This window comes from Schistocerca cancellata, chromosome 4, assembly GCF_023864275.1.
Source record: "Schistocerca cancellata isolate TAMUIC-IGC-003103 chromosome 4, iqSchCanc2.1, whole genome shotgun sequence".
NCBI lineage: Eukaryota > Metazoa > Arthropoda > Insecta > Orthoptera > Acrididae > Schistocerca > Schistocerca cancellata.
In genome coordinates this window covers 657,989,674-658,016,413 of record NC_064629.1, presented here as the reverse complement: position 1 = coordinate 658,016,413, position 26,740 = coordinate 657,989,674, and the positions used below count along the sequence as shown (strand labels likewise).

The 26,740-nt window shown below is 40.2% G+C and overlaps 1 protein-coding gene across 5 annotated transcripts in view; it reads right to left on the bottom strand.

Annotated features, from left to right (window-relative positions):
- LOC126183384 (uncharacterized) overlaps window positions 1-26,740 on the bottom strand; it is a 173,482-nt gene that overhangs the window by 70,456 nt on the left and 76,286 nt on the right. The window contains exon 6 of one of the 5 annotated variants that reach the window (XM_049925326.1): window positions 2,883-3,099. In XM_049925326.1, the coding sequence (XP_049781283.1) occupies window positions 2,916-3,099 (184 nt within the window). In that variant the 3' untranslated portion in view covers window positions 2,883-2,915. Of the gene's footprint in view, window positions 1-177; window positions 3,100-26,740 lie in introns of those variants that run through there. The other 4 variants (XM_049925329.1, XM_049925327.1, XM_049925325.1 and 1 more) reach the window with 4 other exon arrangements.

The window sequence follows — 26,740 nt, the reverse complement described above, 5'->3', positions numbered from 1 at the left end:
TAATCTTCGAATGCATGGCGTTGGAGAGCGCCACCTCACTCTGTCTACATGTTTCTTCTATCTGGGTGACATAGTGTATTATGGCTGCTCTGAAAATGTGATCAATTTCATACATCACATCCAATCTTGTGAAAAACACCACACCTGACAGAAGGTTAATGGTGAAAATATTTTGGGCAGCGGCCAGTTTCCCAGTCTCTTGTTCTTTTAGATCACATACAGAATTACAACTGTTATAAGTATTATTAATTCTGGTCAGATGCACATATTTCTGGATTTTTTCAACATTTCTTAAAAGGTTACAGTAATGAATCTTTACTTGTTTTGGCAATTATATCAACTTCTTTTTCTGTTCACAAGGGTTTTTAACTGCTTATGTTATCCTTCTTTTTACATATGTATTTGAATCTTGGAAAAATAGCTACTGAAATAAAATTGTAGCAATCAAATAACGCTTAAAGGTCATTTCTTCAGTCAAACTTTTAGACTGTTTAAGTCAATTTTTCTTCAAAAGGCAATTGCAGGCACTTGCTTCCATGTTCTGATGAAGACAAAAACCACTTGGCTCAATATTTTTTTGTTTGACTGTAACATATGAGGCAACTCCTCCTTTTCTTATACTGACTCCACATGAAAACGATGCTAGCCCATAAAAATTTATATTTACCTCATTTATCCATCTCATTACACAATGTTCAGGTAAGTTCATAACTCTACAATTCTTCTATGTGTACAAGCAGATCATTTACCTTATTTTTCAATCCCCTAATATTATAACAAACCATACTTCCAAAAATATTACAGTATCTGCTTACTAGCAACTGAATGCAACTAAGAAATAAAAATAAAATAAGTATGAAACTTCTTCCATTGTTTTCTAAGTTCCTGTCCAACCTGGCTTCTGAATGACACAATGAAGGATTTCAAACACTTCTTTTTACAAAAGTATCAAGCACCACACATCATATTTCAGCATACCTCAATGTCCAAGCTCGACATGAGGTATCCCACAGTGTACCTTGTCAGGTAGGTCCAGCTGGTGTATTTAGAACTTAGAAGTGATGTCCAGGCCACAGCAGGAGAGTGAAATGACTTCTTTAGCACAATCAAGGACTCCATCAAGGCTCTGATAATCTTCACTTCAGTCTTGTGATGAACACTGTTACATCAGTCCTGCAAAAGCCACTACCATTGGCTCTCCTGTAAGTTGATGGTGTCATGTTGACCATGAGCAGCAATTTGCTCTCCAAAAGAAATTCTGAATGTAGTGTGGCTGACTAATTCAATTTGGCCTGTGCTTAAAAAACATGTAAGTGAATCAATTAGAGCCTGTGATTATCCACACTTACAACACAGATCTACCCAACGTGGCAGAATTCAAATATCTTGGTAACTGATGAGTGCCAACTCACTCATTAGCTCTAGGGACTGATGACTCTGGACTGGACACACATTAAGTGATAAATTATAACTTGCATTAACTGCATATGTTTGATAAACTATCATCTGAAACCCAAAATTGACAATGCTCCCATCCATCTTATCACACTCTATACACCTAGATGTTGGAATAGCACTGCCAAGGCAAGTGATATGTGATGTTTAAGCCATGTGCAAGTTTCCAAGGATACTGCAGTAAACTTTTGGGTGGCATGCCATTCAGACAACCATAACAGCAAAAAAATTCATATATTCAATGTATATTTACTACGTGATTTTTTTAAACAAAATCTGTCTCTCAGATCTGCTATAAGATGAGGGGGGGAATCACCCCATTGTTTAATTTTTAAAATGCCTCTATCTTGGTGACTAATGGAGTTGTAAGAACGAGTCAGTTTTTGTTTCATGGGCCACGGCCACCGCTTGTCTGTGTGAAAAGAGAATACAAGTATCTTTAACAAATCAAATTTGTTGAACGAGTTAGGCATCTCATCCTTTTTATCTTTGTTGGTTTTGAATTTATTTTTATGCCATTCACTTTTCTTCCCACTTAATATAATCAACTACAATTCTCTTCAGAGTTCCTTTGGTGTGAAACAACAACTGCACTTATGGTACAAGTTCCTCCTCAAAATGATTTGTAATATTTTCCACGTTATTCATGTCTTGTGAATCAAGACAACTTGTATAAAATCATGCTGGTATAAAATTCATGTATTCCCTCAGTTTTCATTTATTTCTTAGGCACATCTTTCTAGTCTTTTGACTTCCTGCAGCAACACTACCTGTACTGTTTACTATTGCAGACAGAATATACTGACATCACTCTTTTCTTCACTTTTTATGCATGTATAACTTTACATTTCCTATGTAACCATGTTTACTGTTCTTACTTTTGAGTTTTCCAAAGATACAGGACTTTACCACTCAAGTGTTTCATTACTGACATACATCACCTAACTAAAACACATTCCTTTCGAATTGGATTACATATTTCATATATAATATTTCCAGTCTTCATTCCACAAATTCCTGAGACCTTAATTTTATACAAATATCTAACTGCTATCAACTTGTTATTGAGGTACTTGGACATGTGTTAACTGCTCTTAATAATAAGATTCATTTTCCTTGCTAGGTTTGCTTCAGTTTCTCCTTTCTGTTCCACACTGTTCTTTTATATACCGAGTTCAACTCACTAACAATAAAAATAAATATGTCATCACACACTGCATTAAGCATCTCCTCATAATGGCCCTTGTATCCAAAACGACACACAGATAAATTGGTTAACATGATTCTAAACAAAGTTAAAATCTAATTCCAGTGTTCTTTTGTGCATTTGTTATACAGCCTTTTAATAACAAAAGATCTATTTTCCTATCTTTGATCCTACTGAAAAGTCTATAATCATGCAGAATGTATCATATTAAGAATCTTACTTATCTACAAGAAGAAATATATCTCCACATAATCTACCCTGGATCAACAACAGCTCTGACAGGCCACTTGCGACCAATGTGGTCATATTCAGTAACATAATTCACAGAACTCATGATGCGTGGTGCAGCAATGTCACACTTGACTGGATATTGACTGCTTCTGCTGCAGACATTTGTTAGCCGACTGTACTGGTAATTCGTCTCAGACTGCACACCTCTGGAAAAAGAGAAAGCATTATATTTTAACAGAAAGATAGAAATGGCAACAATATAATGATCTATATTCAACAACAAGAAATCAAGCAAATGATCCAGATATTTGAGAGTAAAATTCTCATTCAGAAGTCTTTTAGATACATTGACAGAAACCACTGAAATGTCTGCTACAGAAGAAAACATCAACTACTTTGGGCATATCTAAATAAACACTATCAAATTGTTTGGGCAAGTATTCAAAAGGAGAATATACAGGCTTTTGTTATGATGAAGGAAAGTCTTAAATGAAAAAACAAACAATGATTACAGGGCTAGGTAACCACTAACACACAAGAAGAAATGTTGGTTACTGGTCAGGCACATAAGAAGTAGTGATTATTACTTCTTTAGTCAGTAGAATTTTCTCTGAACTGTTTATGAAGCAGTGACCTGTGTGTGACTGTCTGCTACTTGGGACGACATCATGGTGTGTGTGGTGGGTAGTCTTGATTGCAATTTAAATAATTATTTACTTTTAAATACCACCAATTAAAAATCAATTTCTTTAGTACTCTGCTCTTAATTATGTGCCTGTATGCTTAGATATCCTAGATAAATGAAATGCTGCAGGATGTAACATGCAAGATTCAATTGACGTCTATGTTTTCTGGTGCTGTAACTCACACACCTACTCTAGAAAAACTATATTAAAAAAATAGTATTTAATATCCTGCTGACAGCATGGTTTTTAAAAATTAAGTAGCAGACTGACTACATTTTAGTAACTGAAACTATTTCATCATTAATTATCAAAGATTCGAAGACACTGTGACTGAAGAAGGATTTAGATTTATTTGTCAAACTGTTCTCACTTTTGGCTGCTGATATACCTCATTATTCCAACTTCTCAGCTCAATGACCTAGTTGTCCAAACAAGAAATTTACAATTCTTTCACAAAATTTTATCCCACGAGCAATAACCTCGACAGCACAGACAAACCACTTAAGTTATTTTAATGTGTATAAATTTAAGATCACAACTGTATGTAAAACTACCTGTGTGTGAAGCTTTTGCAGGTATGCTCAGGTATTAGCAGTGTCTAATGTACTTATTTAGGTAATGAAAGTTATTGCTTTGGCAGAAAAATAAAAAGTTGAAAATAAACACAGAGATCAAATCCTGCTTAGAAAATAAGCTGCAATATTTGGCTCTCAGAAGTAGCCACACTTTGTTTCAAACATGTTGCCCTAAGTATGTGTGCAGAGTTCGGTAAAGAGTTGTCTCATCCACACACCTTCTCATAATGGTGCAGTGATGGGGCAAAGCTGCAGAGCTGAGCACATTTGGCTGTGTTCACAGAGCTCTGGGAGCACAAATTCTTGCCAGGCATGTTTTAGACAATGATATGAACATTCTGAATCATCATTTCTATGGAGTACATTTATTGTGCTGGTTGGAGTGTAGCAAATGGATGATGATGATGATTGTGATTTTCAAGGGCCTTCACTACAAGCTTACCAGTTCCTCTTATAGCATTTGAAGATGTAGGTACTAGAATTTTTTTCCCATAGTAATAAAGCTATCATATGTATTGCAGTTTGTACACGGATGGTAAATTAAAATAATAAAACGTAACTGTCATTAAGATAAAAGCTAATATCATTATGTAAAAAAGATAAAACTGCAAAGTATGCCGTGTGTATCTATTGTGATTGTAACTGATGCACTGAAATGTAAAATCTATTAAAAATGTTGTTACACACTGAAGTAGTTAAGTCTTCTGTTTATCATATCCACTGTAACATGACTGCACAAAATATACATACATTCACTGTAGTTTTCTGTTGTTATTTAGTTGTATGTGGCAAAAGTGGTGCTAAATTTTAGTTCTGTGTGGCAAAAGTGATGTTAAATGAATACTTATTTTAACTATGACCACAACCGGTGACCCTACAACCTAAACCAGAGTATGTAAAAATCAAAAACCTTTTTCAAATTTTACTGTATTGATTTAAATACACGATTTCATGTCAAACCCACGATTAAACAATGGCGGCATCAAAATATCATGCATGACTGAAAATACCACCTCTGGTGGAAAAAGGTGAAAATATGGGTTTAAAAAGTGGAATCTCAATTTTTTATCACAAATACACGCACTTAAGTGACAAATTGTCATTATATTTGGGATCGGTAGATAGCAAAGTTGCGGAGCTAATTTCAGATTTCATATGCAAACCATTACCAGCTTCCTCATGTGCAGACTTCAAAACACGTCTTATCTCAGATTTTGAACAGTCAGAGTCAAATACAAAAATAAAAACAAAAAAATTACTAAGTGGATTAGAACTAAGAAACAAAAAATTATCTGCTGCGCTCAAGAAATGTGTGTATTCTTGTTGGGACACAATTAACCAACAACTTTTTAAAAACTATAGTTCTACAATGATTACCAACCAATGCATGTTCTATACTAGCAGCTAAGCAATATGTAAGCCTCAATACAATGGCTTCTGTTGCTGAAAAAATATCTTAGACATCATGAACCCCAGCCAATTTGCATACAGTGCTAAAACTGTTTCACCTCCATCTTAAGATGACTGACTTTCCACATCTGGAGAAGATGCTTTCAGAACTAATGAACCAGACTCTTAAGCTACAAACCTAGAAATGACTGAGAACCAGATTGAAATCATCGCGTACAAACAGCCAATAAGTTGGTATCATCATAAATTCAAGCAGAATGAGAAGAAATTTGTATTATCATGTTTATTTGTTTCTCAACAGTCCTCTGACACTCAGACAGAAAACTAGAATGCTTTCTACTTGGTGCAGTGCAGTGTGAGGAGACTAAATCATTCGCTGTCTGATCATAACTGATCAAGCACAAATCTTCAGTTTTTGATAGATTCCGCAGCAGACATTTTTGTACTGCCAGCAACAATGCTACACTGCAAAAACATTCAGAAATGACACTCTACACTACAAACACACATATACAGGGTGGTCCATTGATCATGACTGGGCCAAATATCTCACGAAATAAGCGTCAGACGAAAAAACTACAAAGAACAAAACTTGTCTAGCTTGAAGGGGGAAACCAGATGGCACTACCATAGATCAAACGGATATCAACTGCATTTTTAAAAATAGGGACCCCCATTTTTTATTACATATTCATGTAGTACGTAAAGAAATACACATGTTTTAGTTGGACCACTTTTTTCGCTTTGTAATAGATGGCGCTGTAATAGTCACAAACATATGGCTCACAATTTTAGACGAACAGTTGGTAACAGGTAGGTTTTATAAATTAAAATACTGAATGTAGGTACATTTGAACATTTTATTTCGGTTGTTCCAATGTAATACATATACCTTTGTGAACTTATCATTTCTGAGAACGCATGCTGTTACAGCGTGATTACCTGTAAATACCACATTAATGCAATAAATGCTCAAAATGATGTCTGTCAACCTCAGTGCATTTGGCAATATGTGTAACGACATTCCTCTCAACAGCGAGTAGTTCGCCTTCCGTAATGTTCGCACATGCATTGACAATGTGCTGATGCATGTTGTCAGGCGTTGTCGGTGGATCACGATAGCAAATATCCTTCAACTTTCCCCACAGAAAGAAATCCGGGGACATCAGATCCAGTGAACGTGCGGGCCATGGTATGGAGCTTCGATGACCAATCCACCTGTCATGAAATATGCTATTCAATACCGCTTCAACCGCACGCGAGCTATGTGCCAGACATTCATCATGTTGGAAGTACATCGCCATTCTGTCATGCAGTGAAACATTTTGTAGTAACATCGGTAGAACATTATAGGGAATCAGCATACATTGCACCATTTACATTGCCACTGATAAAATGGGGGCCAATTATCCTTCCTCCCAAAATGCAGCACCATACATTAACCCGCCAAGGTCACTGATGTTCCACTTGTCGCAGCCATCGTGGATTTTCCGTTGCCCAACAGTGCATATTATGCCGGTTTACGTTACCGCTGTTAGTGAATGACGCTTCGTCGCTAAATAGAACGCGTGCAAAAAATCTGTCATCGTCCCGTAATTTCTCTTGTGCCCAGTGGCAGAACTGTACACGACATTCAAAGTCATCGCCATGCAATTCCTGGTGCATAGAAATATGGTACGGGTGCAATCGATGTTGATGTGGCATTCTCAACACCAATGTTTTTGAGATTCCCGATTCTCAGGCAATTTGTCCGCTACTGATGTGCGGATTAGCCACGACAGCAGCTAAAACATCTACTTGGGCATCATCATTTGTTGCAGGTTGTGGTTGGCGTTTCACATGTGGCTGAACACTTCCTGTTTCCTTAAATAACTTAACTATCCAGCGAACAGTCCAGACACTTGGATGATGTCATCCAAGATACCGAGTAGCATACATAGCACACGCCCATTGGGCATTTTGATCACAACAGCCACACATCAAAACGATATTGATCTTTTCCGCAATTGGTAAACGGTCCATTTTAACGAGGGTAATGTATCACAAAGCAAATACTGTCTGCACTTGCGGAATGTTACATGATACCAAGTACTTATATATTTGTTACTATTACAGTGCCATCTGTCACAAAGCGAAAAAAGTGGTCCAACTAAAACATTCATATTTCTTTACGTACTACATGAATATGTAATAAAAAAAGGGAGTTCCTACTTTAAAAAAAAACACAGTTGATATCCGTTTGACCTATGGCAGCGCCATCTAGCAGGCCAACCATAGCGCCATCTGGATTTTCCCCTTCAAGCTAGACGAGTTTTGTTCTTCGTAGTTTTTTCGTTTGACACTTATTTTGTGAGATATTTGGCTCGGTCACTATCAATGGACCACTCTGTATAGTCATATGTCTGCCAGCAAATTATTAGTGACAATTTTTTGGGGTACTACGATCTGTTACTTGATGTTACGTCCAAAATGTTGTTTTACCAACAAACATTAATCACTAGTACCGTCTCTATAGACGCACCTACTGACAGATTGGTGTTATTTATTGACGCACAGCATAAATATTGAGACTTTCTAAACAGATATCATAACATTCTCATGCATAAACCTAATTACAGTTTTCTTGAAGTTAATGTGAACACATGATCACAACTACAGGACCTGCAGTGCATGCCCGACCCAGACACTTGTCACCAGAAAAATTAACTCAAGCGCAACTTGAATTTCAAGAGATGAACAATATTGGCATATGTCATCTTTCTAAAAGTTGCTGATCTAGTCCTCTCCATCATGTTTCAAAGAAATATTGAACTTGGCATCCCTGTGGAGATTAAAGAGCTTTAAATGCTCTCACAGTGCCATACCACTTTTCATACTTCATTTGTAATATTTCAACTTCCAACTCTCCAACAGAAAGATATTCTTTAAAACTGATTTTACCAAACCTCATTTCTGTTGCACCAGATGTGCCTAAAACAGCTGCTTTACACCATTTGAACCTTAGAATTTCATTTCAGCAATTGAACAAAACATTTCAATGATTTATTCACAGCATTTTGAATGTTGTTCTCTTTGTGTATTCATATTCAGATGATATTCTCAGTTTCGAGAGAGATCATTCTTGGTTTATCGTGTGTCACAGCAAGGAATTTTGTCATTAGAAGAAAAAATGATGACAATCAAAGACTTTCCCCATACTACAAAAATAAGAGAACTACACCATTTTTTTAGGTTAGGTGAATTTCTAGAGATGATTGTTACCACATGCTGCAGAAATCTGGCAACCTTTGTTTATCTTGTACAAGAATATCAAGAGGAAGGACAATCACCCTATTAAATGGACTGACAGAGCACTCAAATCATTCGAGAAGATACAAGAGCAACTAGCTAATAGAACTCTGCTTGCTCATCTCTCAACATGTCTTCATTTGGACTACATTATACGTCCTTCTTTACTCCAACTCTGAGAAGGAACACCTGAACCACTACCATTTTTATCCAAGTCTCTCACCAACACAAAACATAACTATAGTATCTATGATCGTGAATTGCTGACAGCATTATTCAGCAGTTGGTTGGGTTGGGATGTTTAAGGGGGACTAAACAGCGAAGGTCATCAGTCCCTATTCAGCAGTCTAACACTTATCGTCTGGAAGGCAGACAGTTCGCAGACCACAAGCCATGAACATTTGCCTTTAAACAGTAATCAGAAAAGCAACACCAAGGCAACTGTGCCATCTGGAATTTCTGTCAGTTCACAACATGTAATAGAGACTGTCTTAGAAGACTGATACATGTTTCAGAGTTGAAGACATAATGCTGCCAACCAGCATTTTATATGAAGATATTGTTAAGGCACACAGTAATGATCCAGAACTGGCCAGACAGGAGAATTCAGTCTCCTGTTCCTTAGCAGTTGTAACAGTATTGTTACAAGATGGATCACACCTTCTTTCTGATACTTCTACAGGTAAACTCTGGCCACATGTACTGCCATCCTAACAACAAAAAGTCTTCCATGCACTACATGACTTGGCTCAACCTGGCATCAAAGGCACAGTAGACATGATCTGACAGCACTTCATTTGGTCTTTGCTGAAACAAGATGTAAAGCTGTGGGTAAAAACATGTATTCACTGTTAACGACTGAAGTTGCAAAACATGCAACTAGTGCTTGTGGAACTATCAGTGAAGCTGGCAATCATTTGCCACATATCCCTGTTGATCTACTGAGAGCATTACCTTGATTTCAAGATTGGTTGGTTGGTTTGGGGAAGGAGACCAGACAGCGTGGTCACCGGTCTCATCGGATTAGGAAAGGAAGTCGGCCGTGCCCTTTCAGAGGAACCATCCCGGCATTTGCCTGCAATGATTTAGGGAAATCACGGAAAACCTAAATCAGGATGGCTGGACGCGGGATTGAACTGTCGTCCTCCCGAATGCGAGTCCAGTGTCTAACCACTGCGCCACCCCGCTCGGTGGATTTCAAGACTTTGTCGATATCTTGACAATGACTGACAGGTTTACATGTTGGCCAGAGGCAGTTCCACTTTAAGACATCTCTGCTTGTTATGAATTGTGTATTTTGCAGTTGCTAAAATCAGCACCACTGACAGAGGACAGTGGTTTGATTGTCACTTGTTCACTCACCTGAGACAGGCCGTAAGAGTACACATCATAACCACCACTTACCATCCAGTACCAAATGGCAAAGTTTAACAGTGGCATTGCAATATTTACATATCTTAAGAGCTAGACTTTCAGATTTCTGGATCAACAACTTACCAACAGTGTCAATAGGTCTCCACGCCTATGTAATTCCATAATATAATGCCATCACTGCATATATGACTTACAGCTTGATGACTAAACTTCCATTTGATTTTTTTTTTTATCCTATGCCAGTGGAATGAAATGTTTTGACTTTCAGTTTCAACTTTAAGCATCTCAATGCCTCAGTTAAACCAATGAAGTTTGCCATCATGCCACAACATCTGTCTCCATCCATCCTGAACTCACGAAGTCTTCACATGTATTCACGAGATATAATGCACAGAGGAGACCTCTCCAATCTATCTACAGTGGACCACCCCTTGTACATTCACACTCTGAAAAGTGCTTTGCCGTTTAACCACATCATGTTCAGGAGATCATCTCCATCGATAGACTCTAGCCGTCCTTCCTGCTGAAGACTGTTGATCCTGAATCGCCCACTTCAAGTAAACAATCAGCTCCAGTCATAAAACCTCCAGAGTGTCAGTAAATAATCCAATAAACTATATATTCTCGTCATATCTATGCACTTTCCAAAGAAACACCTGAACACTATCACTGGGGAGGGTGTACTACGTGGCTGTAACTGATGCCATGAAATATAAACTCTGTAAAACATACTGCTAAACATTGGAGTAGTTACTCTTTAGTTGTTCTGTTTATCATATCCACTGCAATGCAGCTGCAAAAAATATATCTGCATTCATTGTAATTCTGTGTTGTTATGTAGTTCTGTGTAGCAAAAACTGTATTAAATAAATAGTTATTTTAACTAGAACTACACTACTATGTCAAAGAATAGATAAACAAAAGCATTTTATTTTATTTTTTAAGTCTTATTCAGGAATGAAGATTGGATTGGGTGGCAACTCAGGGTGTCACCACCTGTTTTCACTCTCTAAGTCAAAATCCAGTGTTGCTCACTTTGTCATTAAATCTTGTCATAATAGCTACTCCTTCATAAGAAGTGTAGTACATGGCTTATAGCTGTTTCATCATCTGTTAGAATCTGCGGTAGGTGCTTTCTAGTTCCAAATGACACTGCGTGTCTTGGGTAGCTGTACAATCTTCAAGAATGCACTGAATTGTTAGGACTGCTCCACAGATGCATTGATTTTTTTGTGCATGTGCATGTGTGTGAGGGGTGGGGGGCGAGGGGGACTTGGGGGGGGGGGGGGAATGCCACAGTATAAATTCATGAGATACATTTGTACTTTAATTTGCAGATGGCATAAGACAATATGTTCTTTCCTTGATCTTCATAGTGAAGTCTGACAGACCTTGGTGATGGTTCTCATTATTTATAGTTTATTGAATAATGCAGTACTTTGTCATTCATCCTTCCTTGTGGCATTGCATATCCATCCTTACATCAGCAGTTGAAATGCCTAATTCTTGTGTTTCCATCCCCAGTGATTCTTTGGTTAGTTTTTCAACCACCTCATTACCTGGAATGCTGATGGACTGTGTGTCTTAAGGATGACAGTGGATGTCTCTATACTATGAAGGGAATATAGTCAATCATGGGTGGCAGAGACCAGTGGATGTCTTGTAACACTAATCTGTTGTTTTCAATGTACTCAAGTTGCTACTGCTTACTATGAAATTTTGTTGAGTAATAACTGTTATGTTTTTAGGGCTCTATATGTAGCTGTCAATTCTGCCGTATAAACACTACATTCTTTTGGTAGAGAATATTGTTCTCAATGCCATTCATGGACATATTGGGTAGCTGACTTGCTCCTTATCTTTAAAATTGCCAGTGTAAAGAAGTCTAAAACGGGGATATTCTTGCAAGACAGAATAAAATGCACAGCAATAAAAATTAGGATCTATGTTGTCTTTGTTGCCACAACAGAAGTTCATCCTTGCTGCTGGTCAATGAAGATGCAACGGAGGGAAGATTGTCTTGCAGGCAGTGCTTCCAACATGTCAACAATGGTTCCGCAGTCAAAACAGAATAAAACCATGACTTAAAAAAAAAAAAATAGTAAAATTGTTTTACCTCTTCCCCAGGAAGTGATGCAGAGGAAAAAGCATATTGTATTTTTCATGTTTATCAGCTTGAGTTGTTGTACAAGTGGTAGCCACTCAAGTTTAATACCTAAAAGGAACAATACTAGTCCTGTACTTTCAGCAGTTGAGTTTCCATGCATAGTTCTGGATGAAGATGAGCAGGTTATATTCTACAAAAATGCACATGTTATTTAGTTGGCGGAAAGCTATTTCCATGGTTTTGCCCACATTTTTGTGTCTCTGTTCAGCTATCTGGAGTTGGCATTCTGCTGTTTATAAACATTAAGGATATGGAAGTACAATATAAATGAAGATCATTGATATAAAATGCTGGTGCAACAAGGTCTTTCTGCATTAACTATGCTTCTCATTACAATCACAAAAAGAGTGTCACTCAAAACTGACCCATGTGGAATTCCATTTTCTTGCAAGTATTGGTTATTGAGAACTGTTTCTATCTTGACTCAAAACAATGAAAGTGATAAGTATAATACAAGGAAAGACAGATTTCCTCCAAATCTCACATGTGAGTGGTTGATAAACTGTTACATTGGCATGTTGTTTCATAAATCTCTTGTAAATAAAAAAATACTGCTTTCAATACACAGTGGTGCAAAAACGTATTTCCAATTGCAAACTCTAATCATATGAGATGATGGCAGTTTGGCCATATGAGATGATGGCAGTTTGGAATCTTCGGAATCCACATTGGAATCGGGGAAGGAGATTTCTATAATCCATATACCAAGTGATCCATTACCCATCCTTTCTAATAGTTTACTCAATCAATCCTTTCCATAATATTGTCAAATTAGTTGCTAGCTTGATTGGTCTGTAGCTGTTTACATGCAATGTGTCTTTGGTATACATATTACGATATTCTCTCTCGGTGAAAAGGGAACTGTGCCATCTTGCCATTAAACATTTTTTAGAGTGGAGTGTTTTACTACTGTCGTAAGATGTTGAACCATTGTATTGTGTATGTTGCCTGGTCCAGGGGACGTATCTCCACACTGTTTTAAAGCATTATTTACTTCCCAGATTGAAAAGGGAGCATTATATGTAGTCCTTTTGAATTAAAAAATAGGACATTACATTCCATTAAGATGTGGTAGTGAATAGAATTAGGATGGTATTTATCAGACACAGAAATTTCTGCATCGTATACTGCTAGCAACTCAGTGATGTCTGAGCAATTGGTGTTAATTTCTCCTTATTGAGGATTCCTTGAATTCTATTTGTTTAATGATGGCCAGTAATACACTGTAATTTGGCCCATTCTTCAGAAGTCGGGGTATGTGCTTTCATAGAAGAAACATACTGTTCCCAACTATCTTCCTTCTGTTCTTTAACTATGCATTGTGCCTTTGCCCATGATCCTTTAAATAAAATTAAATTCTTAGTAGATGGGTGACACTCATCTCATCATGTTGCTCTTCGCCATGTTCTGAGAGTATCTGTGATCTCTTTGGACCACCACGTAACAGCCTTTCATGAAGGAAGGGCCTGATGAGAAGGGTATTGTAATGTTCACAGCTTGGATGAATGTTCCCATTGTGTCTTGTAGTACTTCATTGATTCTCTCCTCTGTATTCATTGTGATCTGCACTTTAGCAGTAAAAGTTTCCCAACTAGCCTCCATAGTGAGCAATGAGGTAGAAAATTGTTCTGTTGTATATTTGGAACCAATAAAATTCTCAGGCAGGGGTCACTAATAAAAAGATTGCCGTGAAAACTTCTCTGTATCATTAGTGCAAAGTTAGATCTGCAGATTCTCAGGTCTGTTGCAGAACAGGAGTCACAGGCAGCCTGAAATATGTTGGGGCTCCTTAATTCATAAACAGAGGTCAAGGTCTGAAATAAATTTCTCTGCTAGTTGCCCTCTACAAATCGTGGTCTTGCTGCCTCATATGCGATCATCAGCATTAAAATATTCTAATAAAATTAAAGACGGAGTAATTGCTTCAACAGTTCTTCCAGCTTTCCCTGTCAGGAAGATTATACATATTACAATTTGTGATCGTTATGTTCAATTGCATTCTAACACCTATTGCTTTGAGTATAGTGTTCAGAAGTATTTCTTCACTGTCTGTCTGATTTGACAAGTATGCAGAAACTTCCAGATGCCCACTCCGTATTTATCCTATTCTTGTATATACCTAATATTTTCTAATTGTAGGAAAATCTCTTCCAAAAACCATGATTCTTTTAGTGTAGGAATAATTTGCCAGTAGTTGTCCAGTTTCTTCCAGGTGGCGATGATGAACACGACAATTCCAACATAATATCACTAAAACAGTGGCGATGCAGTCAGCGCAGTGTAAGCTGATAAATGTTGATCTGCCAATTTCTCCTGGCTTTCCTCTTGAGGTTGGCGTAGTGTGTGTAAAATATAAATATATATATATATATATATATATTACATGAAGAAAAAGCAGCAAAAGAATATATATTCTTTTGCTGCTTTTTCTTCATGTAATTTTTCAGGTTGTAGTTCTGGATATGAAGACACTTGGACAGTTCTACAGTCCCACGTCCTAGCCTCTTTTACCAATTAGGTAATATCTGACTGTGGATCTATTGTATTTCAGGATGATGATGCTATGGATTGGATCTTCTTCCTCTCTTGTGATGCTGGAAAGACATGAAGTGTCTCCTGGTGTATCAGCTCAGAAGTTCCTGCTCTCTAAGATAGAAAGTGAAGGGAGATGAAGATTTCCCTTGCGAACAATTTTTCCATATGACTGCATGTCTGTGGCTTACATCATGTGGTGGAAACAATTTTGAAAATGTTGGAGTAGGTATGATTGGTAAAATTTCTCACCATTGCTACTGGATACAGGTTTTTATGTTATTTTTATTTTTATTTTTTTTTTCTTGGCTTGGAATACAGCAGATGGGCAATGGCTTTCTATTCTTGTATTTTCTTTAATTTTGTATTTACTGGGCAAAATGTTGAACACGGAGCATGGTGTTCTAGACAGTTTATACACACAGTTGGTTGTTCACAAAGTTGGTGGGCATGAATTACTCTGTATTTTGGGTGTGCTGTGCAATGGGATGATGTGGCCAAACCATAAACATCGATAACACCTCATGAGTGGTGGGATGAAAGGTTTACCATCACATCTGTTCACCCTAAGTTCAACTTTTCCTGGGTGGACACACCTTCAAAAGCTAAGAAGAAAGTGCTTCTATCTGTTCATTTATCTTTTGATCCTTTTTGAAAACAATGAATGAAATGGGCTATTCACTGTTCCAGATTAGCTTGCAGCTCTTCATCTTTCTGGAGTGTAAATTATCTGAGAGAGAATTTCCTATGCAGAGTTTTATGTGGAGCAATGTCCACTGGTACGGTCCACAGTTCTGAAATGCTCGAGACTGTGCAGTGGTGGATGGTTTGATCAGTGGTGAAGCATTTTGAATTTTTCCAATGCAGAAACTTCTCCAAATTTATCTCATATTTGCTCCACAAAAAATAACCACTTAGCAGCTGTAAAAGAAACTCCACAGTTCTAGTACACATCATGTACTGAATAAATTATTTCATCCCTTGTCTTCTGGCTTGTCCATCTACCCATATGGTAAACATGGTAGGAAAAGCTAATGTTCTGCATTAGAATTGTTCAGCCTGTTGTGACAGTCAGATTAGTACAGTCAATGTTGCTGATTTAATTTAATTTGTTCATCTATGAAATGCCTGCTGATGCCACATACTCAGATTCAATGGTTGTCACCACAGGTCATCCGGCCATTCTGGGAGTCCTAGTGTCCCAATACATGGGCAGCTACTACTTGACATGCAGAGGAAGTTAACAGCTCTGTCATCAGAAGTGCTATCCCTCTGTTTCCAGTGGACTTTAACTAGAGGGTACATGACAACCCCACCATGTCTGATTGTGTACATCAATAGCTTTTAAGTGCATTTTATGTCTATATAGTTATTATGTGTATAAGATCTTTTACACTGCAAGTGGCACTCCCTAAGGCATCCTTCCCCAACTGGTCCATATTGCAGGAAGAAATTTACGGAAAATGGGGTGAAACTCAAAAATGGGAACCAAAAATTACTTCAGCTGAAAAGTAAAAAGGGGAAGGTGTAAACAACTGAAAGAACAGTCTAGACGAGACACAGGTCAACACAGGAGACCGTCACTAATGGTTAAAAAGTAGGACAAGCAAGAATAATTGAAAATGGGAGACTGCAGCACAAGAAAGGAGTCGGGTACCAGCCTTCATTCCAGCAGTAGCACCAGGAGAGTACATTATTATAATTTTATGAGCTTTTACTATAAGAGAGCTATTTATTTAGTTTTGCATAGGTGCTTTTGTAGTTTAATTCTTAAATTTCTCAGATGTTTGTGTAGTGTAGATTTCCATCATCTTTAGTATAGATAGGGACTGTGAATGCTGAGTTTGGATGCAAGACCATTTGCTCATAGCTCTATGCAGTGCTGGCTTTTGTCATGCAGCTTGAGGCTACTGCCAATGGTAATCGCTGTGGGGTGCCGGAAGTGGTGAATCATGGGATGTCCAGCACATCCCACATGTATCCCAATCAGTCCACTACTGTAGTTGTCCTGGTTACTGCCTGCACTGAAGTGTGGAGGGCAGTGAGACATTCCAGAAGACTGATAAAGAGACTTTTCCAGTTTTTCTGACAAACTGGTTCCTGGTGCTGTCCATGACTGATAAAGATCCTGAGGCAGATGCAGTTGTTTGCCTTCTTTCAGAGGAATCCTCTTGGCCTGCAAGGTCTGGGCAATTTCAGAGGCTGGGATTATTGGTACTTGGGAACTCCAATGTAAGGCATACGATGGAACCTTCAGGCATGTGGCTACCAAGGAGGGGAAGAAGTCCATTATGCACTCTGTGTGTGTGTGTGGGGGGGGGGGAGTCATCCCAGATGTGGAACAGGTCCTTCCAGATGCCATGAAGAGTAAGTGGTACAGATAACTGCAGGTGATGGTTGATGTTGGTACAATATGTGGAGCTTTGGATCAGAAAAGATTCTCTTTGGTTTCTGGTGGCTATATGAAGAGGTAAAGACTGCCCGCCATGCTTGCATAATGAAGGCAGAGCACAACATCTGTAGAATTAGTGACAAGGCCAACTGTAGACCTTCAGTACAGAGCCAAAAGAAGGGTCTGAAAGGGCTTCATTATACACAGGAGGTGCTGTACAGAGTGGACTGGGTGGTCTTTTAGGTGAAGGAAGGAAGGAAATTACGGTTTAATGTCCTGTCAACAATGAGGCCATTAGAGACGGAGCACAAGCTAAGGGGGAAAGAAATTGGCCATGCCCTTTCAAAGGAATCACTGTGACATTTGCCTGAGTGATTAAGGGAAACCACGGAACACCTATATATGGATGGTTGGACACAGCACTGAACCATTGTCCTCCTGAATGCAAGTCCAGTGTGCTAATCACTGAGCCACCTTGCTCATTTTTAGGTTACAGAGTTGTAGAAGTGCAAAAACAGGGCTTCAGTCTGAATGGGCGCAGGTACACTGGACGAGAGGAAATGTAGGAAATATTGGTATTACAGTGGTAAACTGTTGTTACTGTTTTGAGAAGAAGGAAAGAAGAAAGATTATGTTTAACTTACCATCAACAAGAAGGTCATTAGAGCACAAGATCAGATTGTCTTGTTAGGATGGGGGAGGATATTAGCTGTGCCCTTTCAAAGCAATCATCCTGGCATTTGCCTGGAGTGATTTAAGGAAACCTAAATCAGGATTTCTGGCTGAAGTTTTTAACTCTTTTTCCTTGCAAACGTGAAGCCAGGGTGCTAACCACCACATCAGCTTGCTCATTGTGTTGGGGAAAAAAAAAAAAAAAAATCAAAGCTCCAAGTACTCCTAGAAATCACTGAAGCAGAAACTGTTATAGGCACTGAAACCTGCCTAGCGGAAGATATGTTCAGCCTAAGTTTCTACCAAGGACTTAATGGTGCTCAGAAAGGATAGATTAAATTCAGTTGGTGGTGGCATGTTTGTTGCTGTTAGAAGTAGTTTACCTTATAATGAAACTGATGCAGATAGTTGACGCAAGTTAGTATTGGTACAGATTACTCGATGGCCAGAACAAATTAATAATTGGTTCCTTTCACTAGCCTCCACATGATATAGTCGCTGAAGGGTTCAAGGAAAATTTGAGCCTCATATTGAATAATCGACACACACAATTATAGATGGAGGTCACTTCAATCTCCCCGATATGTGGTGAAAATATGTGTTTAAAGATGGTGGTACGTATAAAACATCTGAAATTGTACTAAATGCTTTCTTCGTAAATTATTTTGAGCAGTTAGTTCATCAGCCTAAACAAAGTATAAATGGTTGTGATAACATACTAGATCTCTTGGAAATCTTGAGTAAATATAGCATCATGACATATATAGGTATTAGTGAATAGGTCAGGCGTGCACTACATGCCGGAAGCGGCTACAAGGGTAGCGGAGTACGTGTGGAGTGCACATGGGGGTTTTTTAGGTTAGAGAATCCCCTCCCTAGGCCCGACAAGACGCGTCCTGAGACGCGGCAAGGTAGGAGTAGGCAAAATGCAACAGGGAATAACAATATTAATGTGCTAATAGTAAACTGCAGGAGCATCTATAGAAAGGTCCCAGAACTGCTCTCATTAATAAACGGTCACAACACCCATATAGTACTAGAGACAGAAAGTTGGCTGAAACCAGACGTAAACAGTAATGAAATCCTAAACTCAGATTGGAATGTATACCGCAGAGACAGGCTGAACAGTGAAGGGGGAGGCGTGTTTATAGTGATAAGAAGTGCAATAGTATCGAAGGAAATTGACGGAGATCCGAAATGTGAAATGATTTGGGTGAAGGTCACGGTTAAAGCAGGCTCAGACATGGTAATTGGATGTCTCTATAGGCCCCCTGGCTCAGCAGCTGTTGTGGCTGAGCACCTGAAGGATAATTTGGAAAATATTTCGAGTAGATTTCCCCACCATGTTATAGTTCTGGGTGGAGATTTTAATTTACCGGATATAGACTGGGAGACTCAAACGTTCATAACGGGTGGCAGGGACAAAGAATCCAGTGAAATTTTTTTAAGTGCTTTATCTGAAAACTACCTTGAGCAGTTAAACAGAGAACCAACTCGTGGCGATAACATATTAGACCTTCTGGTGACAAACAGACCTGAACTATTTGAAAAAGTGAACGCAGAACAGGGAATAAGCGATCATAAAGCAGTTACGACATCGATGATTTCAGCCGTAAATAGGAATATTAAAAAGGGTAGGAAGATTTTTCTGTTTAGAAAAAGTGACAAAAAGCAGATTTCAGAGTACCTGTTGGCTCAACACAAAAGTTTTGTCTCAAGTACAGATAGTGCTGAGGATCAGTGGACAAACTTCAAAACCGTCGTACATTATGCGTTAGATGAGTATGTGCCAAGCAAGATCGTAAGAGATGGAAAAGAGCCACCGTGGTACAACAACCGAGTTAGAAAACTGCTGCAGAAGCAAAGGGAACTTCACAGCAAACATAAACATAGCCAAAGCCTTGCAGACAAACAAAAATTACGCGAAGCAAAATGTAGTGTGAGGAGGGCTATGCGAGAGGCGTTCAATGAATTCGAAAGTAAAGTTCTATGTACTGACTTGGCAGAAAATCCTAAGAAATTTTGGTCTTATGTCAAAGCGGTAGGTGGATCAAAACAAAATGTCCAGACACTCTGTGACCAAAATGGTACTGAAACAGAGGATGACAGACTAAAGGCTGAAATACTAAATGTCTTTTTCCAAAGTTGTTTCACAGAGGAAGATTGCACTGTAGTTCCTTCTCTAGATTGTCGCACAGATGACAAAATGGTAGATATCGAAATAGATGACAGAGGGATAGAGAAACAATTAAAATCGCTCAAAAGACGAAAGGTCTCTGGACCTGATGGGATACCAGTTCAATTTTACACAGAGTACGCGAAGGAACTTGCCCCTCTTCTTGCAGCGGTATACCGTAAGTCTCTAGAAGAGCGTAGCGTTCCAAAGGATTGGAAAAGGGCACAGGTCATCCCCGTTTTCAAGAAGGGACGTCGGAACAGATGTGCAGAACTATAGACCTATATCTCTAACGTCCATCAGTTGTAGAATTTTGGAACACGTATTACGTTCGAGTATAACGACTTTTCTGGAGACTAGAAATCTACTCTGTAGGAATCAGCATGGGTTTCGAAAAAGACGGTCATGTGAAACCCAGCTCGCGCTATTCGTCCACGAGACTCAGAGGGCCATAGACACGGGTTCACAGGTAGATGCCGTGTTTCTTGACTTCCGCAAGGCGTTCGATACAGTTCCCCACAGTCGTTTAATGAACAAAGTAAGAGCATATGGACTATCAGACCAATTGTGTGATTGGATTGAGGAGTTCCTAGATAACAGGACGCAGCATGTTATTCTCAATGGAGAGAAGTCTTCCGAAGTAAGAGTGATTTCAGGTGTGCCGCGGGGGAGTGTCATAGGACCGTTGCTATTCACAATATACATAAATGACTTGGTGGATGACATCGGAAGTTCACTGAGGCTTTTTGCAGATGATGCTGTGGTGTATCGAGAGTTTGTAACAATGGAAAATTGTACTGAAATGCAGGAGGATCTGCAGCGAATTGACGCATGGTGCAGGGAATGGCAATTGAATCTCAATGTAGACAAGTGTAATGTGCTGCGAATACACAGAAAGATAGATCCTTTATCATTTAGCTACAAAATAGCAGGTCAGCAACTGGAAGCAGTTAATACCATAAATTATCTGGGAGTACGCATTAGGAGTGATTTAAAATGGAATGATCATATAATGTTGATCGTCGGTAAAGCAGATGCCAGACTGAGATTCATTGGAAGAATCCTAAGGAAATGCAATCCGAAAACAAAGGAAGTAGGGTACAGTACCCTTGTTCGCCCACTGCTTGAATACTGCTCAGCAGTGTGGGATCCGTACGAGATAGGGTTGATACAAGACAGAGAGAAGATCCAACGGAGAGCAGTGCGCTTTGTTACAGGATCATTTAGCAATCGCGAAAGCGTTACGGAGATGATAGATAAACTCCAGTGGAAGACTCTGCAGGAGAGACGCTCAGTAGCTCGGTACGGGCTTTTGTCAAAGTTTCGAGAACATACCTTCACCGAAGAGTCAAGCAGTATATTGCTCCCTCCTACGTATATCTCGCGAAGAGACCATGAGGATAAAATCAGAGAGATTAGAGCCCACACAGAGGCATACCGACAATCCTTCTTTCCACGAACAATACGAGACTGGAATAGAAGGGAGAACCGATAGAGGTACTGAAGGTACCCTCCGCCACACACCGTCAGGTGGCTTGCGGAGTATGGATGTAGATGTAGATGTAGATGTAGACCACAAGATCGTTGTAATGAGACTAAGTACAGTAACATCCAAATCCACCAAAAATAAATGCCAGCTGTGTCTATTAAAAAATAAAGCACACAAAAATTCATTTGACAATTTTAAGAAAGTCTCAATTCCTTTCAAACTAACTATGTAAGTGCAGACCAGATGTGGCTTAAATTCAGAGAAACAGTGTTGACGGCAATTGAGAGTATCATACCAGGTAAATTGATACGAGATGGAATAGACGCCCCAAGGTACACAAACAGGATACTCGTAAAAGCAATGAAAAAAGCACAGATTTAAAAGAATGCAAAATATCCAGGACTGGCCATGTTTTACAGGAACTAGTAATTTTGCATGGACCCAAAGTGAGATGCTTTCATTAGTCTACAAATGCATAGGTGATTCTTGTGACTGAACTGGAGTAGGTGGTGGTGGGAAGATGTATGGGACAGGTCTTGCATCTAGGTCTATTACAGGGATATGAGCCATGAGCCAAGGGGTTGGGAGAAGGAGTTGTGTGGGTAGGTTTAGTGGGCAGCAGAGTACCACTGCGGGAAAGGTGGGAAGGATAGTGGGTAAGACATTCCTCATTTCAGGGCACGATGAGAGGTAGTTGAAATCCTGGCAGAGAATGTGATTGAGTTGCTCTAGTCCTAGGTGGTACTGAGTCATGAGGGTAAAACTCCTCTGTGGCCAGATGGTGGGACTTTGGGGGGTGGTAAGTGTCTGAAGAAATAAGGCATGGGAGATCTGTTTTTGTACAATGTTGGGAGGGTAATTACAGTATGTGAAGGACATAATGAGACCCTCGTTGTATTTTGAGGGAGACCTCTTGTCTCTACAGATGCAACAGCCACAGGTGGCTAGGCTGTATGGAAGGGGATTCTTGGAGTGGAATGGGTGGCAACTGTTGCAGTGGAGATATTGCTGGTGGTTTGTATGTTCAATACGGATGGAGGTACTGGTGTAGCCACCTTTGAGGTGGAGGTCAACATTGAGAAAGGTGGCTTGCTGGGTTGTGTAGGACCAGGCGAAGCAAATGGGGAAGAAGGTGTTGAGGTTCTGGAGGAATGTGGATAGTGTGTCCTCCCCCTCGATCCAGATCATGAAGATGCCATCAGTGAATCTGAACAAGGGGAAGGGTTTGGGGTTCAGGGTGTTTAGGAAGGATTCCTCTACGTGGTCCATGAATAGTTGGCATAGAGAATGATGCAATGTGAATGCCCACAGCCGTCCACTGGATTTGCTTGTAGGTAATGCTTTCAAAGGGTAAGTAATTGTGGGTGAGGAGAGGATATAGTTGGTCCTAGTGATTAGGAAGGAGGTTGTAGGTGCATTGGGAAGGGAAAGGCATTAGGAAGGTGGCATCAATAGTGATAAGCAGGGCATCATACGATAGAGGAACAGGAACTGAAGAGTTGGTAGAGAAAATGGTTGGTATCTTTTATATAGGAGGGAAGGTTGTGGGTAATAAACTGAAAGTGTTGGTCTACGAGAGCAGACATTCTCTCAGTGGGAGCACAGTAACTGACCACAATGGGGAGTCCTGGGTGCATGGGTTTATGAACTTTAGGAAGCATGTAGAAGGTAGGAGTGTGGGGAGTGGTAGGGGTGAGGAGAGAGATAGACCCTGGGGAAAAGTTCTGGGATGGGCCTAAGGATTTGAGAGACTGGAGATACTGCTGGATTTCTGGAATGGGGTCATTGTGGCACAGTTTGTAGGTGGATGAATCTGACAGCTGGTAGAGCCCTTCTGCCGCGTAATCCTTGCAGTTCAAAACAACAGTGGTGGAACCTTTGTTAGCCAGTAGGATTATAAGGTTGGGAGAAGTTTGCAGTTCTTTCTGCGAATGTAAGGTTAGTTTGCATCTTGAGGGATGTGGGGAATAATGGTGACGCAAGATTTGAGATTAAGAAACTCTGGAAAGTTAGTAGGGGGTGATTTGGGAGCATGGGGGGCGGGGGGGGGGGGGGGGGGGGGGGGAGTGGGAGGAAGTATCACAGTTGGATAGAGGAGTGAACTGAGTCAGGCTGGGTTCAACATTCGTCTTTAGTTGAGTCTGATTGGTAGGGTTGGTGGCGAAAAAGTGTTTCCAGTGTAGGGATTGGGAAAAGGAGAGAAAGCCTTTAACAAGCCCTGCATGGTTTAATTTGTGAGTATGGCAAAATGCGAGTCCTTTTTGTGTGTTTTTATCCTCCACCATGGATCCTTGCTCCTTCCATCTGTTCCAACAGAGAAAAGTTTCCTTATCCCTATTCAGAACCCAGTCCCACATACTGTTTCTGCATTGCTGCTTGGTTCATGGAATCCCCCTAAATGGCCTTACCACCAAACTACCCATCTCCGGCTGCCACTCTTCCTCTCGCAGTTACCTCCATCTTTTCAGATCACAGTCATTAACTCTCACTAACAAAGTCCTGCAAAACCATACAAATTATGCCAAAATCTCCTTGCAATACCTCCTTTTCCCTAAAATTCTCCTGTTATGCAATCCCAAATTTCTGGACCCCAGGTTACACATTGAAACCCTGGCCTCCAGAAACTAGAGCAACATGCACAACGTCAACACAAAAAACTCTGCACCTTATTCAGTTCCTATTGCACCTTAGACTACCACTCTCTACAACAACTTCCAAACCTCCCTCATGCCCCCTAATAGCTGACAAACCCTGCCTCACAGACCTACTACATTTATCTCACTCTCAAAAACTCCCTCACACCACAATACAGAATCCAGGACCTAAACAGACCTCAAACACAGTCAGGAACCTTTCCTCCAAAAGCCTTAGCTCCACTGAAGTAGCAGTCCTTTCCAAAGGCCTCACCTTTTGCTCCACTCACAAATTCAATCACATAGGACTTGTTCAAGATCTTCTCTTTCTCCCGATGCCTACAGTGAACACACTTTTTCACCACCAACCCTACCAATCAGACTCAACCAAAGACCAATGTTGAATCCTGCCTGACTCAGTTCACTCCTCCATCCAACGGTGATCCACCCCCTCTGCCTGCAAATCACCCCCTGCTAACTTTCCAGAATTTCTTAACCTCAAATCTTGCCTCACCATCATTTCACAAATCCCTCAAGATGCAAAGTAACCTGAAATCCACAGAAAGAACCACAATCCACCACCTACAAACTGATCCCAACCTTATAATCCCACCTGCTGACAAAGGTTCCACCACTGTTGTTTTGAACTGCAAGGATTACCTGGTGGAAGGACTCTGCCAGCTGTCAGATTTGTCCACCTACAAACTATGCCCTAGTGACTCCATTCCAGAAGTCTAGCAGTATCTCCAGTCTCTCCTCAAATCCTTAGGCCCATCCCAGAACCTCTCCCTGGGGTCGGTCTCTATCTCCTCACTCCTACCATTTTCCGCACTCCTACCTTCTACACGCTTCCTAAAGTCCATAAACCCAGGCACGCTGGACTCCCCATTGTGGCCGGTTACTGTGCCCCCACAGAGAGAATCTCTGCTCTCATAGACTAACACTTTCAGCTTATCACCAGCAACCTGCCCTGCTACATAAAAGATACCATCCATTACCTCCAACAACTCTTCACAATTCCTTTTCCTTTACCACATGGTGCCCTGCTCATCACTACTGATACCACCTCCATTTACACTAACATCCCTAATGCCCATGGTCTTATTGCTATTGAACAGTACCTTTCCCAATACCCAGCAAATTCCAAACCTACGACCTCCTTTCAAAGTGCCATGACCAACTGTATTCTCACCCACAATAAGTTTTCCTTTGAAGGCATTACCTACAAACAAATCCAGGTTATGGACATGGGCACTCACATGGCACCACCCTATGCCCACCAATTTATGGGACATTTAGACAAATCCTTCCTAAACACCCAGAATCAGAAACCCTCACCATGTTCAGATTCAGTGATGACACCTTCATGATCTGGGTCGAGTGGGAGAATGCCCTATCCACATTCCTCCAGAACCTTGACACCTGCTCTCCCATTTGCTTCACTTGGTCCTATCCAACCCAACAAACCACCTTCCTCAATGTTGACCTCCACTTCAGAGACGGCTACATCAGTACCTTCATGCATATCAAATCTACCAACCACCAGCAATACCTCGACTTCGACAGCTGCCACTCACTCCATTCCAAGAAGTCCCTTCCATACAACTTAGCCACCTGTGGCTGTCACATCTGTACTGACATGTGGTCCCTCTCAAAATACACTGAGGTTATCACTGAGGTCTGTAATCACAGACTGTAATCACCCTCCCAACCTCTTACACAAAAAGATCTCCCGTGCCTTGTCTCTCCAGTCAACCACCACCTCCTGAAGTCCCACTGTCTGTCCACAGAGATTTCCCCCTCATGACCCAGTACCACCTGGGACTGGAGTATCTGAATCATATTCTCAGGCAGGGTGTTGACTATATCTAGTCATGCCCTGAAGTGGGGAATGTACTACCCAGTATCATTCACCCCCACCCCCACCCCAGAGGTATTACACCGCCCACCGAACCTACACAATATTCTCATCCATATCTACACTAACCCCGCTCCCAACCCTTGCCTCATGGCTCATATCCTTGTAATAGACCTATATGCAAGACCTGTCCCATATATCCTCCCACCAACACCTACTCCAGTTCGGTCACAAGCATCACCTATCCCATCAAAGGCAGAGCTGCCTGTGAAACCAGTCATGTGATGTACGATGCAACTGCTGTGCTGTATTCTACGTGGATAACAAGCTGCCTGTCCACATGAATGTCCACCAAGAAACTGTGACCATGAAACAGTTGAACCACCACATTGCTGAGCATGCTGCCCTACACAACGTTCTTCATTTTAATGAGTGCTTCACAGCCTATGCCATCTGCACCCTTCCCACACAGGTGGAAAGTCTTCCTGCAGTATATCCTACGAGGTGTGATTGGAAAGTTTTAAGAATGGGCTTGTAATTGTACAATGGTGGTACTTACATGCTACTGTAATGTATCTCCTTCAAAATAGTCGCC